At 42.9% G+C, this 19,294-nt stretch overlaps 1 protein-coding gene across 1 annotated transcript in view; it reads left to right on the plus strand.

Annotated features, from left to right (window-relative positions):
• LOC144792179 (receptor-type tyrosine-protein phosphatase eta-like) overlaps window positions 1-19,294 on the plus strand; it is a 67,443-nt gene that overhangs the window by 22,786 nt on the left and 25,363 nt on the right. The window contains exons 4-5 of the mRNA XM_078667079.1: window positions 15,010-15,267; window positions 17,102-17,356. Of these exons, the coding sequence (XP_078523205.1) occupies window positions 15,010-15,267; window positions 17,102-17,356 (513 nt within the window). The remainder of the gene's footprint in view (window positions 1-15,009; window positions 15,268-17,101; window positions 17,357-19,294) is intronic.

Consider the following 19,294-nt stretch of genomic DNA (forward strand, 5'->3'; position numbering starts at 1 on the left):
AATCAAGCTCCAAGTATCACTTGCAAAGAGAAGTCTCTTCCTCAATGCCTTTCTCATAACAAAGGCCACTATCATTTGCCACAGGTAATGTCAGCCAGAACTTTTTAGTTAAAGTATTGAGCAAGTTTTGTATTAAAATTGTTATGCAGAGCCCCAGACAAACGTTACTTGCCCATAGGGATTACTTGCGGAAATTACTGAAATCTAAGAGGCTAGTGAATGGGGCCCACACGTATTATTACCTCATGCTCAGCCTCTGTCCTGTCCCACTATCTGTGTGGACACAAACTTTCTTCAGCTCCACATGGCCAACATGTTTGCAGTGCAAACTGATTTGATCCACAATTCCCTACATCTTAAATAGCAATAGGAGCAGTATATGCTACCTGGTAACACATGCCCTCCTACCGTCTGTCTCAAACTACTACATCATCTTATTGTAGTATATAAAATAGACTGCTGCAACTGTTTGACCTTCAGGTATGACTTGAATATGGACAATATTAGTGAATATTATTTTCCCATTATCTTTTTGGTAGCTCACTATTGCTGCATGTTGTCTTTATTGATAAATGCAGCTAAATGCCCTGTTTTGCTGACATCCTGCAGTTCAAAATAATAATATCGCAAGCATGCGTTTTAGTCTATTTGACGGATTGAAACTTGGGCGAGACAGTAAGGAGCAATAATGATGGAGGTCCAAAAAGCAGAACGACCAGACTGCCACCCTTGTCTCTCCTATGGAACTGTTATGTATGTTATGTTATTTAATTTGTAAAGCATGGGAATACCCAAGGGTGTCTTGGAGCTAATTGGGTAAGGCAGTATTGGCAAGAGCAAGAGCAAGAGAGTACTAAGCATTGAAAAGCCAAGTTTATAGCAGTTTCCTAAAACGCAGCTAGGTGGGAACTGCTTTGATATTCATAGGCAGACTATTCCAGAGTGCTGGAGCTTTGTTGGAGAAGCAACCCCGTCCCCTCCCCCCCATTTAAGGGGCAGATTTATGTTGGGAATGCGCCACGTTTGCATCACGCAACTGCAGCGTAAACATGGCGCATCCCTACGACCCATTTACAACGTGACGCATCTAGGCAGATGCGTCACGTTGTAAAGCCCTGCGCCACTTGTGGGCGTTCCGGCGCAGGGTGGGCGTTCCATGGCAGGTGCGCCTCGCAAATGTGGCTGAGTGAAATCTATGAGATTTCACTCAGTCACTTTCAGGCCAATGCTGCGTCAAAACCCTGCGCCTGCTTGAAGCAGGCGTAGGTCTTGACGCAGCATTGTATAGATGGGGCACAACCAAGCCTTGCTGGAGCTGCGTCGCGCTTGCGACGCAACTCCAGCAATGCGCCACCTTTACGGCACAGATGCGTCACGCATCTGTGCCGTTTTTGCCCCATGGTGCGCCGCATTATAAATGCGGCGCACCATGGGTGGCGGAGCAGCGGAGAAAAATAACTGGCGCATCCCTGGGGATGCGCCAGTTATCATAAATCTGCCCCGAAGTCTTTTGAAACTGGGGCGGGACATGGGACCTAGTGACATGGTCTCAGCTAGATACACCTCTCACACTCCTTCCAGATACTAAGGGTGTTAAGAAAGCTCTTTAGCACTGAGAAAACATTGAACTAAAAAGGTTTGAGACTGAGGTGTCAACTCCGCCCAATCAGGATAGTTGTATCTCAAAAAATCATCCTGGGAGTTATCAAAGGCTATTCACAATTCACCTTTCCTAGTGTGTTGAATTATCAAAACATTTGACTTCCTTACAACTGATACAGCTAGGACATATAAAATAGGTAATATGCCAGACCCTGACAGTGGAAGGGCACTCAGGTTATCCTTTTACTTTTCTCCCTAGTTTCCCATACTCCAAATGCTTTAGACTATGAGGTTCTGATGTAGTCTCCAACCCTTTGGAATGGCTGCTTCTGGACAGACCTCCTCCCCACGGATTCGTCAGAACTTCCAATCATTTGCGGTGACTGCCCACTTTGTCTTGTTGTGCAATGTGAATCAGCCCGGGTGGGGTCTCCTTCTTTCAGCTGCATTCGGATTCGAAGTCCCAATCAGCTCCAATGGTGGCTCACCAAAATGTTGCTTCAGTTTGAAATTCCTTAAAAAACAGAAGACATGAGGCTTTTTCGTGAAACAGGAACAGTTTGTTTAATTAAATAGTTTGTCTGGGAGAACAGTTACAGGCACTTAGTCTGCGCACTGACTTCATTTACATTCAGTACATGTCCTTCTTTTAAATAAAAAGTGAACTGTTGTAAAAGTTTCCAGCATACCATATCTGATGAGGGATGTTAGTGGCTTCCTTTGGAGTCATAAACTAATTTTCCAATGGTCACCACAGGTGGGTCTTCTACCTCGTGTTGACAGTGTTAGCCAGTGGATATGTGACCTGATGTTTGGCATGGGAGCACATGATCACTACATGTGCTAGGCCCTATGTGTTTCTAACTTATGTCAATGGTGGGTGGTCTTCGCACACCTGTTCTCACAGAAGTGTTCAGTAGTAATCTCAATAGTTCGATCAATGTGCTGTGTCTGATGGTGTGTACCTAATCACACTTAGTATAAACTGAAGGGGGTGGTCAGCCTGCTACACTGCCTGCTGGACTCAGGCACGCACAACTATAAATGACATGCAATTGTTTACTAAACTCAAGTCAAGTCAAATATGTCTTTATTTCGACAATTAGTCATAAAAGACAACACAATAAAAACAATAAAAAACAACATTTCATACTTATTACATCCAATGTTCACAGTTTACAGGGAAAGTTCATTAATTAATTTATCCAATCGATGCTATGTACAGGGTGTTCCAACACAACCATTTAAGAAAATAAATACTGTGTGAATATAAAATCCATTAAAATTTAGTACCATTTTACTTATCATACATTTTTTTAGGTTTAGGGGCCAGATTAAAATAATGCAGACTACAGTAATTTCAATTTATTCCTGCGTATTGACCACATCCATTTTAAAAATATTGCAAGTGCAATTACCTTGCTATCAGTGCAATCTGTTTTAACAATTCTTAGTGCCGCAGTGCCACTTTGGATGCCTTTCTGTATGCAAATTGGTCTAATCCATTTATGGCGCCGGGCTTTATATGCTGGACATACATGAGCTAGACTTTCAGATTGGGCTACACAAAAAGGACACAGATGGTGATCTTTATTACTTGACCATTTGCTAGTAAATGTATTGATAGGAAGGGTTCCCACCCTGTATTGATGGAAAAGTTTCCTATCATTTGGGATGGTAATGAGGTCCCAATATCGCTCGTAAGCAGGAATGTGTTTTTGTTCCAGAAAGGCCCTAGTGAGTGATGGATCAGTATGTTTCTGAAACTCCCTTTGGGTTATGTACGCCCAGTACAACTCTTTTAAGGTCTTTTGAGAGGGGAAGATATTTTCTGAAGGTTTTTCCCATAGTTCCATCATTCCTAAGGCTTTGAAAAGCGACTTGACCTGTCTAAACCATACTATTTTACCCCCTGAATCCATATTTCTGGTTTCCAGAAGCGCTAAAGCATAATGGGAAAGTTCGGGTGTAACCCATAGCCTCCTCCAATATGCGATAAGTCTAAAGCTAGATATGTCCTGTATTTTCCGACATCCCAGATCCATATACAGAGGTACCAGTGGTGTAGATTGCGGGAGCCTTGTTAGGCACCGCAAGAATTTGTTTTGTGCATTAGTCAAGGCTGTGACGTCGGAAACCCCCCACAGTTCAGCCCCATACAGCATTGAGGCCCTAACTTTTGTGTCGTATATTTTAAGGGCTGGAGCTATTGGTTGTGTGGCTGAGGATTTTAACTCTCTCAGTAGGACACCAGCCAACTGTGCATGTTTAGTGGTTAAATAAGTCATGTGTGGCTTCCACTCTAAATGAGACCCCAGTGTAATACCCAAATAACTGAAACTATCTGTTTGTTCTAAGAGCTCGCCATTCATAAAAACTGTGCCCCTTACTTTCTTGTGTCTATGCATTACCATAAATTTTGTTTTCGACACATTAATGATTAGGCCATGATCATTACAGAACATCTCAAAACAACCAATTGCTTTCTGAAAGCCCTTCTTGCGTTTTGGAGATTGAGGGTGTCGTCTGCAAACATTAATAGGGGAACTGGGATACCATTTTGTTTTGGTGCATCTGTGTGTACTTCCCTATAATATTCGATGACCCTGTTTATATATAACGTAAACAGTGTTGGTGCCAGGACGCACCCTTGTCTAACTCCCCTTTCTGTTGCAAATGTATCAGTAACCTGGCCCTGATTTCCCCATCTAGCCTGAGCATAATTATTTTCATGAAATTTGATCAGGAAGGCAAGGAGTTCATATGGCATACCTTGCTCATGAAGCACTCGCCACAGCCTAGTGCGTGGCACAAGATCAAAGGGCGATTTCAAATCTACAAAAGCTGCGTAAAGAGTGCCCCCTCCAAGGATAACCCATTTCCAATATATGGCAGAGAATCTAAAAACTTGATCCACAGTACTCGTAAATGGGCGAAAGCCTGCCTGAAGCGCGGACATGACCCCTGAGTCGTCTATCCAGTTCTGAATCCTAAGGAGCACGAGCCTGGCCACCACCTTCTGAATACATGCAATTAGGCTAATTGGCCTATAGTTCGCAGTATCGGCACGGTCCCCTTTTTTAAAAATTGGAATTATTTCAGCTCCCCTCCAAACTTCTGGTAATGGCGAGCCCTTGGAAATGGCATTCGCCAACATCTCTTTATACGGCACCCAGACCTCTTTGCTATGAAGAAAAAGGTCTGCCGTAATCGTGTCCAGACCCGGGGCTCTTCCTCTCGGTATTGTGTTTAGAGCTTGTTCAATATCTCTCCGACTAAACACCAGCGGGGTAGTAGCTGTGTAATTTATAGTAGGATCCAGACTTTCTACGCTTACCCCATCGGGGCCTGCAAACTGTAATTTAAAGTGCGATACCCAGCAATCAGGAGGGACAGTATTTTCTGGCTGGGGCCATTGGTTCCCTTTGCCCCATCTCACTAGATTCCAGAAGCCTGTCATATTTCTGGACTTACTTGCCTCATATAATTCTTCCCAGTATTTATTGTCCCAGGATTTTTTTGCTTCCTGCTGGGTCATTTTATAATGACGCCTAGCATCACGTATTAAGAGCCTATCCGTTGATCGCACTGCAAGTGCTAGGGATTTGTAGGCAGTTCTACAGCTTTTGCCATACTAGGAGTCTGGCTTCCTTCTACCTTTACGGAGTGGATCATTTCTTGCCTTAATAAAAAATTTACTGAGATTTAAAAAAAGAGTTGTGTGGATTGGAACCACCCTGGTCACATAATCATCATCGGATGAGCAGCCCTGTAACTCAGAGATTGCACCCGATACCAATGCATCCATTTCTGTGATGCAGTGGCGATTACCTAAACATTCAGCCCCTTTTAGTTGCCTTGTGTCGTTAGCAAGAACGATATCATTTGTTGTATCCCTGGCGACTTCTCCCTTGCCCTTAAGGAGCTGAATCTCTAAACTGAGGGGATTATGGTCACTCTCAATTCTTTTAATAACGTTCATGTCCCGGATAGCTGACCAGAATTCCAGATTGACTAGAATATAATCTATCCTACTTGAGCTATTGCCATTGTTAAATGTAGGACTTCCGTGCTTATCCCCATTTGTTCTTCCATTTACTGCTTTAAGTCCACACTCAAGATTTAAAGTTTTGAGTTGGAGAGCTGCTTGGGTCCATCTCTTTATAGGGGGTATGTTTAGTTGGGAGATTTGCCAGCTATCGTCTTCTGCCTCTGTAAGATCGATATCCAATTGGTCCAGGGGCTCAAAAGAGCAATTAAAATCACCACATATCAATACATTTGCATTTCCCCTAAGCTTTTTAGATGGTGACCCAATTGGTCAACTGTCTCTGACAATTTTCCTCCCGGTTTCCCCCTTGCGTACACATTGAAGATTATTAAATCTTCAAACATAGGGGAGTTTAGTTTTACAATTAGAATATCCTTGGAGTTGGAGTCTAATTGCACAGTAGTATACCTATCATCCTGCTTAACCCAGGTGGTCAGGCCCCCCATTGGCCTTCCCCTGTTTGTGTGGGTTGCTGGGAACGAAAAATGTAGGTAGCCCGGCCTATACTGGGATTCCACTGCCCAGGTTTCCTGCATGATGATTACGATATATTTGTCAATAAAGTTTGACCAATCCCTGGAAGCCATCTTGTTCCTAAGACCAGCTACATTCCATGACACTAAAAACTGTCCAACCTGGTCTTTACTTAATTCTCTTGGGGCCTGGTCATACTGTGGATACACATCCCTCTCAGAGATTGTAAGTCCGGGGGTGTCGTTGGGCTCAGCAGACCCATGACTCTGCAAACTATCGTTGGGTCCTATGACATCTACTTCTGTTGTTCCTATCGCTCTCCTAGTTAGTTTGTAAGACACTAAACCATGTGTAATTGTATCTTTCACTATTCCCCCCTGCTAACTGCCTGAGGGTATGTTCTAATCATGTCATGTGGTCCCACCGAAGCTTCTTCCAAAGCCGGGACTTTTTGGGCCCCAAAGCCGGGACTTTTTGGGCAAATGGCTGGAGTGAGTAAGCATGCTCCTTAAAACACTATAAAAATTAGGTGCCACATAAGTTAGGAACTGAAGGGTTGGCCAGCCTGCTACACTGCCTGCTGGACTCAGGCACGCACAAATATAAATGATATACAATTGTTCACTAAACTCAATCAGAACGTAATCAAACTTTAATTCTCTATTCTTTAATCATTTAACTGAAACATGTATTACTCCAAGGATTATTTTCAACAATATCATGAAACATCAATTTCTTGATATATATAAGACTTAAGAATAATTTCAAGGGTGCAAGGGTGTCTTATGGACACCCTGCTGCACCCCTGAATTTGACATGTGTACGTATATGGCGCACATACATGCCCTAAGGGCATATATGAGCGTCATATGGCACCTTTAGAATTTTAAAAAAGTGCATTTTGAAAAGAATTCGCCAATTACCACCAACTACAAGTTGGTGGTAATTTGCGAATTCTTAGTCAAAAATCGCAACACTGAAATGCTTAATACATTTCAAATAAGAAATTGCAATTTGCCATTTCTTAAAAGCCTCGCAATATTAAGGAATTGCAAAATTTGCGATTCCTTAATAATGCGAGGCTTTTTGCATGATACATTCCAAATCCCGTTTTTTTTGTCGCAAATGCTGCTATTTTGCGAATCGCAGTGTTTGCGACAAAAAAAATGGATGATACATCTGTCCCATAGTCTTCAACAGATCGGGTAAAAATAAAACCTGAATTATATTAGTAGTGTAGTGTTCATTACTATAATATCAACGCTCTATTTCCCATTTAATATACACATTGACAATAGCAGGGGTACCAGTACAAAATCTATTTAATCGAACATACTTGTGCCCAGAGATAGCAAGGGGGTACGACCAATGTTCGCATGAGGCGTTAAATAAGTTCCTTGTTTGGTGCAAATTGATTAGTTGTCAGTCTTACTTGGGTGTCGGCTGCCAGATGCAGAGAAGCGGGGCCAAGGGAGCAGGCCCAGCCCTGCCTCCTCCGGCCTCTGACGGCCTTGGACGGTCCGGCCCTTGTCCCGGGCTTCTCCCGGGACGCTCCTGCACAGCGGAAAAGGCAAAGGAATAAATAACGTCAGCAGGGGGCGGTGCTCAAAGCCCCGATGCAGGTGTGGGCGGCCAAGGGAATCCTGGGACTACGAGTCCTGAAAGTGTTGAGGCTCGTCCCCGGTATCAACCTCAGTATTGTAGCGACATCAGACAGGCAGGTTCCCTATTTCCCCCTGTAACTCCGTAGGCAAAGGAGAGCAAACACACACAACACCTCCAGACGCTGCGGCACCCGCGAAGGCGGGTGCGGCGAGGTGTTTAGTAGGCGTGGTGATTTCGGCGATGAAAAAATACACCCGTTAGTTTGTAAACTTTCAGTAACGGGATAATCAATGATATTAGGGCTTGAGATAGTATTGCCATTATGGGGCGTTTGTGGCATTTGAGAGTCCAGGGACAATCTGCGCTCTGTTTGCTTTATTTCATGAATCATGGCATTTTCAGCTCTTAAAAAATTAGGCATCTAAGGTGCCTACTAACCCCTTCCCGCAATCGTCCCTTTTTTGGCCATTCCGGGTCTGCCCCCTGCAAGTCAACAGTTTTTACCATTATAATTAAAGTACAAACAATTCTAAGCCCTACAAAAGAACATGCGCATGTATATTGCTCGATAATGTCAAATTAACTATGTGCCAAGTTTTTTCCAATTTAAGGTAAACCAGATATGGCCATGAACTTACATTAGCTAAAAAGTGAATATTAATTCTGTGGCCCAGCCCGGCTTCCTTCGGCCTCTGACGGCCTAAGACTGTCCCAACTTTGCCCGGGCACACCCGCGCGCGTCCCGCGCCGCGGGACGCGCCGTGATTATTTAAGCGCCTCCTGGCGCTTGATGTTGCCGCTGGTGGTGCGCGCCTCACTGGGCAGCCTGGGCAGCCTAGGAGTTGTAGTTCCAGGCCTCAGGACAGCCCCCGCACGCAGTCAGAGCGGCAGGCGAAGGTCACAGGACACGGTGACAGAGCCCCCTCTGCAGTCCCGGATCACAGCGGTCAGCCCCCAATGATACTCCTGGGGTCAAGTAAGGCAGCAGAGCAGAGAATGGAGTCCCGCGCTGCGGGAGGCGCGGTGATGATTTAAGCGCCTCCGGGCGCTTGATGTTGACGCTGGTGGTGCGCACCTCACTGGGCAGCCTGGACAGCTTGGGAGTTGTAGTTCCAGGCCTCAGGACAGCCCCCACACGCAGTCAGCACGGCAGGCAAAGGTCACAGGACACGGCAACAGAGCCCCCTCCGCAGTCCCGGATCACAGCGGTCAGCCCCCAATGATACTCCAGAAACCGTATCAAAATAATGTAACGCTCGGTTGTGCTCCGGATTCCGAAAGTCACCCGAATAGTATTTTGGGAGGTGAACCGGAAATGGTTAGAGTATAGCCGAGGCAGTATTAGGCAGTTGGTCTCGATGGGCGCCGTGGGAAAAAAACAATTGTAAAAAAAGGAACAGATAACTCCTCATCCGTAGGTGATCTCAAAAGTGTGTGTGCCTGGATAACTTGCCCACGGGCCAATGTGTTCCTAGGTTCTGCAGTTATCATTCATGTCCATCGAAAGCATTCCTTTTCCTCTAAAACATAAGGAGTACATGGTTAGTTTCTTTACAATTAGGGGTTGTCCTTTTCCTTCTGTCCACATTTCCTGACATAGGGAGGTGAAACTCTCATTCAACCCTCCCCCATGCTACCCATTCCTCCTTTCATTCCCAAGCTGAACAGCGCTACATTGGAATTCAATGTCGGGAGACCAGTTGTTGTTTAAGAAAACAACCCCAGTTATGCTAAGAGACGCTCACGGTCCACAGACGGATGCTGGAGCAGATGTATTTGTGCATTGATCTGGGGGTTTGTTTCGCTACCTCCTAAAATCCTTTCTCTGGGAAATCTCAAGGCCATGTGATGTCTTCCCCCTTTGGTCCTTCCTATTCATCCTGCCCAGCTCAGTTTGGATATCAGTGTGTTCAGTCAAGATGTATAAAAGTGTTGGATTGGTATCATATTGGATTAAGTTTACTACAACCCTGTGTTGTTCTACCTTGTTGGGTTGGATCTTGGCCCTTATCTTACATTGATAGAGATGTGTAAGGCATTTTGCTTTCTTGAGGGCTACTGCTTGAGGCAAGTGAAGTATATCTGTGCCCACCACACTTTGATAATCATTACCAGCCGCTCCTGGCAAGTCGACTGACTAATCAGGAGCAGCTGGCCTTTATCCTTTTCAGGATATACTGCCCTAAAGAGGAGCTAGTCCCAAAATGCTTTGGGAGTATTGCTTAATGGGATATGTGGTAAACATAGTGTGATGACATAACACTATTTGTTATAAGCTGAATGCTTGCCAATAAATGAAGATATTACGCACATGGTATCATGGTCATGTGATTAATTTGTTATGAGTGGTTAAAGAATCACCAGAAAAATTTGGAGAATTTGCAGTACATCTATCCTAGTATGAGTATCAGTGGTTTGCAACCATAATTTCAGCTGCAAGCCATTGATCTATTCCACACTGCTAAGGTTGGTTGGCATCTGCAAAAAGGTCCCCTTAGGACAACTTCCATATGGAAATCAGAGTGGCAGCTTTGAGGGGAGTAAACAGTGGTCTAGTGGAGTACTACCAACTCTTTCTCAAGTTTTTTATAGTGGAAAACAATTGTTTTTTTTAAATCAGCCCTAATAAGGAACTAACCCCCAGATGCATCAAGCATCCATTTTGCGATTCCTTATTAGCGAAAAATAAGGAATCGCTAATAAAGAATAGCAAAATGCTATGCAAGAAGAACTCGCTCAAAAAATAGCGAATTCTTAAAATTCCTTAATTGCGACTCGCAAATTGCGAGTCGCAATTAAGGAATACCTCCCCACTCATTCCTATGGGCCTAGAGGCCCATAGGAATAAATGGGAAGACATTCTCAATTTGTGAATCGCAATTAGCGAATCGCAAATTGAGAATGCGATTTTAAGGGTGCAGGGGTGTCCAAAGGACACCCTGTTGCACCCCTGAAATTGATCTGTGCACATGTGTTGCGCACACACATGCCCTTAGGGCATGTGTGTGAGCAACATGAAACTTTGAAAAATGCACAAAAGTGCATTTTTCAAAGTTTTTGCAAATTACCATGAAGTTGAACTTCATGGTAATTTGCCACTCCTATTAGCGAAATCACAATTTTTTTAACTTTGACGCATTGCATTCAAGGAATCTCAATTTGAGATTCCTTAAATGCAAGTAATCGCAAGTTAGCGAATTCTTAATTTGCGATTTTTGCTTTTGGGATGATGCATCCCAAATGCTAAAATACCGGTCGCAAATGGGCAGATTCTGAGAATCTGCCCCTTTGCGAGCGGATTTTACCTTGATGCATCTGAGCCTATGGCTGCTTAAAAAAACGTTTCCACTTGAAATGCAATAAAAGGCACAATAGTTTACTGCCCCCTTGAAGGCCACCATCCTTGTGAATGTAGCCAATCACATGCAGTTGCAAATTGCATCCCAGGCAAATTGTTCTGCCACCCGGGGAATTCTTATTTTGCTAACTGACTGAGGTAGCCCAATCAGATTTAGGGCCTCATTACGATTGCGGATTTCCCGCATCCACCGGGCCGGCGGAAGCCACCGCCGGCCCGGAGGATGCGGGAAATCCACCGGGGAGCCTTGCAAGACCCACCGCCATATTAGGATGGCTGGTGGGTCTTACTATCTGTCTGCCGCTAATCCGCCGTGGGCGGATTCCGCCCGCGGCGGAAAAGCATTAACATGGCTGGCGGTGTCTATCAGACACCGCCAGCCATATTAGGATGACAGCGGAAAGATGCCTTTACACGGCGGCATTTTCGCCGTGTAAAGGCATACAGAATTGTATTTGGGGGCCCGTTGCGGGCCCCCAGGGGTGAAGGGGAGGGTGGGGGGTGCACATGGGGGGTACCTATGGTACCCCCCTGCATTTGCCTGCACAAAGAGGCAGGCACCGCGAGGTGCCTGCCGCTTTGTCCATGCAAATGCACAACTTACTTTTTTATCATTGCGGTGGGTGCTGCTTCAAGCAGCACCCGCCGCAATGATAAAAATACAGGATGTGACCGCCAGGGTGGCGGTCACATCCTAATTTGCACGGAGGGACCGCCGCTGCCCCTGCGGACGGTGCCTCCTTCTCTATGGTGGCGGACGGACTCAGGTCCGTCCGCCATCATAATCGGCCCCTAAATTTGCAAACACTTGGGGGCAGATTTACAAGCCCTTTGTGACACTTTTGCGCCGCTGTTGTGTCACTTTTGTGACACAGCAGTCCCATAACCAATGTGGCCAATTTATAATGTGACGCATCTAGGGAGATGCGTCACGTTGTAAAGCCCTGCGTCACATTATACATGTGTCAGGTATAATGTATGCAGAGTGGGTGTTCCCATGCATGAAAGCCTTGTAAAAGTGACACAGTGAAATCTGCAAGATTTCACTGCGCCACTTCTAGGACGCCACTGCATCAAAACCTTACGCCTGCTTGAAGGAGGCGTAAGGAGTGACATAGTACAATACGTTTATGCCTCAACATGCATTGCTGGAGTAGCGTCGTGCTTACGACACGACTCCAGCAATGCGTGACTTTTGGGCTAACAGATGCGTCTGAATTTCTGACGCATCTGTCAATCCTTTCGCCATGGTGCGCTGTATTGTAAATGTGGCGCATCCATGGTGGCGCAAGGGTATCGCAGGCCGGCGGACAAAAATTACTCATCTCTACAGACGCATCAGTTTCTTGTAAATCTGCCACAGGGTGCTTAATTTATAGCTGCTTCTTGCAAATCCAATCTAAGTACATCTGAGCTAAGATTGTCTACAGATGCCCCAATTTTCTTTTACATTGCTCTTTTGTAAAAGTATATAGAAAGCATAAATAATTTCATGAGTTGAGCCAGGGCACCGGGAGCCTCCTTTTTAAAGTATGCAAATTAGGTATTTTAAAATGTGTTTGCATCTAGGGTTAAGTATGCACCTTCATAAGAATTTTGTCATCTTGCAAGACCTTGAAACACAGATTTTTTTTTTATACTGATTACCTTGTAATCGTTCAGTTATTCATGAAGGTAAACTTTCATATAAGTAAATTTACACATGTAAGTTTACTCTTAAACTTTGTAGTAAATGTTCTTTTTTGGTTATTCAGTAAACTGCATGCAAAGGATAGGCTTATATATCTCCACCTGCAGAAACTAGAGGTGAAGCCTAATTTACTAGGCAAAAGAGAATTCTACCAACTTGACGGAGATCTCGTTAAGGAAATGTAAAAATATTTGAAGCTAAATACTAGCTAAAAATAATTTTATTTAAATGTATAACACGTTAAATTTAAAAATGCTGCAGTACTACTAACTCACTTGTGAAATACATGATTAAGTAAATATAATAAAAAGTGTAATATTTTTTAAAGATTTATTGAGAAAACCCCACCTACGGTAAAAAAATATCTATTTGTTTATTATATATTAAATATTTGTAATCGTGTTAGATAAGATTATTTTAAATGAATTACATTTTTTCAAAAACATATTTTTACTTATTTTTAAACTGGAAACGTTTTAAAAATAATTTTAAACAAACATATTTGTTTTTCATATATTTTCTTAACATTTAAAATCATTACATATCTTTTTTCAAAAGTCAAAATAATTATTTATTTTAGGATTATTTCCTATAGTACTCTATTTTATGTCTGTTACTCCTTTGATGCTGGACTGCTCTCAGACGTTCTACAGTTTTGGGTCTTTTTGACTGTAGTTACTATAGAAGTGCAGTTTCTGAAAATCATGGGCTTACTCTTTTTGTGGATGGGTGCATCTCCCTCACCTAAACCTCTTCTTAACCCAACCTAATCCTTGATTACTCCTACCATGGCCCCTTCCATTTGGTAGTAAGTATTCTACATAATCCAGTCGCTCCCACATTTTCTCCTGAAACAAATACCTACTTGTGTGGAGACGTCTGAAGTCAGGCAGAAAGCTTTACACACAAACTAGGAGAGGTGGAGAACTCAACATTTCAAATTGTTAGTAGCACTTTGTTGAATGTTAGTAGTACTATTGTAATACTACTAAATGTACTACAAAATACAGTCTGCTAATAGGCACCTTTGTTTTTATTTGCCTTTAGATTTGTATATTTATGTTAGCACTTAATTTCTTTATACATGGTATTCTGAATTTTAAGAGGGTAATTGAACAATGTTTGAAATCATGGGGATTTTATATTCATCTATATCCTGTGAATGGATATATTGATGTATTGTAATGTTCAGAAGCAATCCAAATAAAATCTATTTATTACTTTAGTAAAGTATAATTGCCCTATACCCTTGTTCTAAGGAGTCATATAATCTTCTTGTGGACAGTCTCTCTAGCCTAGGTCTAGACAATCAAGAGTAGGCCTGGAAAACATTGGTAAATGTCTGTTTAACCTGCTGAGAAATTCTAAATAGATGATATAGAGGAAAACATATATTTATTTCTATACTCCTAAATTTCTTCTTGCTTTCTGATTCAGACTCTTGGGGCCTCATTAGGATGACAGGCGGACTTTGCCCGCCCGTCATCCCATCGTAAATCGGGACCGCCCGCCATAAGGGCGGTGGTCCCGGGGGTGCTATTAGGATGTGCCCGCCACAGTGGCCTCCTAATAGCACCTCTTGTTCCATTTGCCATGTACACTTGAAGTCTTTGGCCCACCTGTTATTTGGTTGCCCAGCTTACATAGCCCCGCATCGCATGCCGTTGTCTCCAATATGCAAATCTCTGGGAACTAAAGGAAATGATATAGCACTTAGACTACTGCGCTCAGAAACAGTGGCACCTTTTTTTCTTGCCCTGGCAAAATTCCTAGGATGGGCTTGGACTATTAGATCTCAGGCAATATTTTGTTGTGTAGTGTTCTGTATTTGCTTTAAGTACATGCTTCCAGTTACTTGACCGTTGTTTTTACCCTTAGACCCATTTCCATTATAATGTTGTTAAGGAATTGTATGCAAGGGTAAGGTACAATATTAATGAATTTCTTTGTACATTGCACAGTAGGTGGCACAAGGAACCATACATGTAATGTAATATCCTGATGTTTTTTAACTGTTATTAATGGATTTTATAGTTTTATTTTAATGTATTTCTAACTATAGATCATGAGTTATTTTTGTACATCTGCTTTGATGACTAAATTGTCGAATAAAGCTAATATGACTGACTGACTGACTGGCTAGCAGCCTAGCCGCTAAAGCAGCCACCACTGTGTTGTTGTTGATGAATATAAACAAATGACTAAAAATGAACCCTTTTTTTATTTCAGAACCAAACGTCACTAGCGATCTGAGTGTCACCGCGGTCTCCATCAGTGCAGTGTCTTTGAGCTGGCGTCCACCGACTGGCAACACAAGCTCCTATGTGGTGGACGTTTTTGGAGATCCTGCAACAACCGTAGAAGTGAATACTGAATCTGCTACAATCTCTAACCTGACACCAGGGAATTTCTACACATTTTTTGTCTCAGCTGTCTCTGGAGATGGCTCTTTGAGGGGAGACAGCGTTTCTGTTTCTACCTACACAGGTACCGTTAGAAAAATCCAAACCTACATTTCTTTGGGGAATGCAAGTAGTGTCTCTCCTCTTTATAAACTGTTGGTGGGGTGACACTCATTAGTTTGTTTAGAAAAAGTTTTTTTTTGCTTTTCCTTATTATTTTAGTGTGTTCCTCATTTATTTTTAAAATTCCTGTGTGACTTATGAGGTCTACCATTTTCAATCCTTTTGTGGGTAATGTAGCACCATATTTCAATTGTGATTGTTTTTTCAATTAGTTACATGTACATTCATCGTTTTATGTACTGAATGATTTAAATATAATCTTTTCAGTCAATTTATTTGGGTATTCCATACACTAATACATTCCCCCTTCACTCTCTGCACCTATGAGATCCTTGTTTATTCTTGCTGGAATTAACATTGTGAATTTTATATTGACAAAAAATGTCCTACTTAAAATACACACAACATTGGTTGATAGAGAATTACCTTTTTAGAGTCCAGAAGTCGGTTTGTCCTTTTTAAAACAAAGTATTTTTTTCAAGACATGACCTATTGCGTTACTTGCTGGTGGACCAAAGCTGTGCTCCTCAGTATCAGTGGTCTCTCACTAGATTGATGAAAGTAAAGCACACAGAAGCCATCCAGGCTTTTTCTGAGTCCACTGTGAATCCCATCTCAGCCACTAATGCGTGTTAGCGCCTGACTAGGGATTCTGAGTCGTGCGAGCAAAAAATATGCATTGCCTTATTTTTCCAATTCACACTTCACCAGCATACATCTGGCAAAATGTGAACAGAGAAAGTGCTTAAAATGTGGCCTTTCATACACTAATCTGGGTGCAAAACTCTGCTTCTATGTGTTATGACTCATTCCAAGAAAAACAACTCAAAATCTGGCAAAGCACACACCTGTAATATAGCATTCTGTGATGATCAACACATAAGTGTTTCCACCAGAATATCTACTGCAGAATATTGTGGTTCAAATATATAGGAACAGATTTACAAGAAAAATCTATACAGGTGCGTCAGTTTCCCTGCTCATACTTGCGAAACCCTTGCGCCACCATGGGTGTGCCGTATTTACAATATGGCGTACCATGGCACAAGGATTGACAGGAGCGTTAGAAATTCTGACTCATCTGTTGGAGCAAAGGCTATGCATTGCTGAAGCCGTGTCGCAAGCAGGACGCCACTCCAGCAATGCATGGGGAGGCCCATTCCCAATACACTGCTTCACTCCTTATGCCTGCTCCATGCAGGCATAGGGTTTTGCCGCAGTGTCTTTATGGAAGTGGTGCAGTGAAATGTTGTAGATTTCACTGTGTCACTTCTATGAGACTTTCCTGCGTGGGAACGCCCATTCTGCATACATTATACCTGACGCAGGTATAATGTGGCGCAAAGCTTTACAACGTGATGCATCTCTCTAGATGCATCAAGTTGTAAATGGGCTGGAATGTGGTGCATTGTTTACGCCGCCGCTGCGCCACAATAAGTGATGCAACTGTGGCGCAAATGTGCTGTAAGTGGCTTGTAAATTAGCCCCATAATGGCTAAACCATAGAGGACCAAAATATTGCGAAGATACATTTATAGAGTAAGCATAGGTTTACTACGCCTAACTCCCCAAATATGTACCTTTTTTATACATAAATCTTCAAGTTATGTAGATCTGAGGTTAAAAATAGTAAATGTATACATTGCCATACACACTTACCTCCTTGATGCTTTGGCCCTCAATATTTTTGTCAGAATATTTTGTCATACAACCCAGCATAGAGGAGCAAATTCCATTTATAATACTTCCAAGAATAAAATAAATGTTAACTAATTTTCTGATTTGTTTCTTCGCAGTGCCTGATGCAATCCGCTATCTGAGTGTTAGCCAAGACACAATTGGTTCAGTGTCTCTCAGCTGGCTCCCGCCACATGGGAACAAGAGCGCCTACATGGTACATGTCTTAGGCTATCCTTCAACAAGTATAAGAGTTCAGAATGAATCAGTAACCTTCCACAGCCTAGTGCCTGGAAACCTGTACACATTCACAGTTTATGCTGTCTCTGGAAATGACTCTTTTCAAGGAAATGCCAGTTCTGTGGCATTCAGAGGTAAGTCATGTTCTGAAATATTTATTAAAGACGGTAAACTGGTTATAAGGTGTATTATGATGTATGTAAATGTATGCAAAGGTGTGATAAATTAACACCAGGTGCAGGCCTGGTCCCCCTAGTGACATTCAGCCAGATTGGTTTGTGGATAATGCTTCACTCCAGGGCACCCTATTTCACCCGGAAGTTAAAGTGTTAAATTAAGCAAAACACCCTCTCCAAGTCTATGTAGGCAGCTGCACAGTGTTGAATGTGATCACCACTTAGAAGCTGAACCATGGATGAACCTGCTATGAATATACAGGCGCATTTTCCTAATTATCTGCCAAATAATTTCAATTCATTTTTTTCAAGTGTCTACAGTGAGAACACCCACACCACAATTCTGCAATTTCATTATTTGAAGTAAAACCAACTTATAACATTTACACTTTTGTGGTCAGTAATTTATTTTTCAACAAAGTTTAAATTAGTCCCACCATATACATGAAGCTCTGTTAGAAGCATCCAATCTGCTCTATAGTGGAAGGTAATGCTTGTTGGGATGTATGCCTTCAAGATGAGCCATTAGCAGCTACTAATCTGGTTTTAAATGATATTTGCTATATTAACTTATCCAACAAAATTTAGCTTACATTTTATTGAAGGACATAACTCAATCTTGTGTATGGTCACTAAAGAACCATCTAAATCAACCACAGTTCACTGGACCTTGTGAAAAGTTTGTGGTTGGTCTGTAATGCCACTCCTAGTAGGAATGTATGTTACGTTTCTCCTACACTATATACAACTGTGAAATAAAAATGTATTTACCATCCGCAGAAAGAATTGCGATGGACTGGAGAGTTAAGGTCTATGTTTTGAGTTTTAAAATAGTGAATTCTTTTAGGAATTGAAAACTGCAAACTTTCTTCATGCAAATTACAAAAGCAGCAGCTAACTTTGCAGCAGTGAGGTACAGCTGTGTTCAGGTTCAGGGTGATGGGCAAATGCCACTGATGTGCGTGTTTCCACACATGTCTGCACTGTAGAACAAACAGAACTAACACAACTCAAAGTTAAACAAATTGGGGGTTTGTCAGTGATGAAGAGTATGTGGGAGCAGGAATCCAGCGTCAAGGATGGAAACTTACAGTAGGATAATGGGCAGATCCTACAAAGAGCCACCTTGTGAATGATGTCACAATAGGTTTTACAACCCAACCAGATGCCATCAAGCAAAGGAACATTCCAAAACCCCGATTGTTAACTCTTCCATGCTCATGATGAGCCCAGCTCATCATGAGTCACAGTGGAGCTGGGCTCGTCATAACGGCCGCGGTCCGCCCAGGCGCGATTGATACCCTGCCTGCGCGGGCGAAATAATCGGAGTTGTGGCGAGCCCAGCTCGTCATGAGCGCATCTCCACTGTGACTCATGACAAGCTGGGCTTGTCACGAGCCCCGCAGAGCCACACCCCTGCACCGTGAGGGAATTACACCCGCAGCGAAGGGGTAAAATAATTTTAATGATTTAAGCTTGGGTAGAGGAGTGGCAGAGCTGCGGGTGGGAGTATGGACTGCGTACGATGGGATGTTTGGGAAAATGTTACATTGGTATTCAGGTAGTTACCCTGTGATGAGGAGTTGTGTGAAGAGAGGTGTACTCTGTGCCAAATTGATCAATATTTTGCGTCACCCTTGTGCCATGCAAGATGACACAGGGCAACACAAAACCTAGAATAAGATTTACCAAGCCACTCAAGGTCACCTTGCGTGGCCCTGCGTGACTCTGCCTTGCATTATTCTTCCCCAAGGAGGCGTTCCATGGGTGAAGCATGAGAGTTCCCACACACCCACCCATGGATTTTGGCACCCTCCCACATTTAACAAGACAGGTATACCTAAACGCTACGTCTTCCCAGGTAAGGCCCAACCAGTAGCAATGTCTTTATTTCTC

Source organism: Lissotriton helveticus, chromosome 11 (assembly GCF_964261635.1).
Source record: "Lissotriton helveticus chromosome 11, aLisHel1.1, whole genome shotgun sequence".
In the NCBI taxonomy this organism is placed as follows: domain Eukaryota; kingdom Metazoa; phylum Chordata; class Amphibia; order Caudata; family Salamandridae; genus Lissotriton; species Lissotriton helveticus.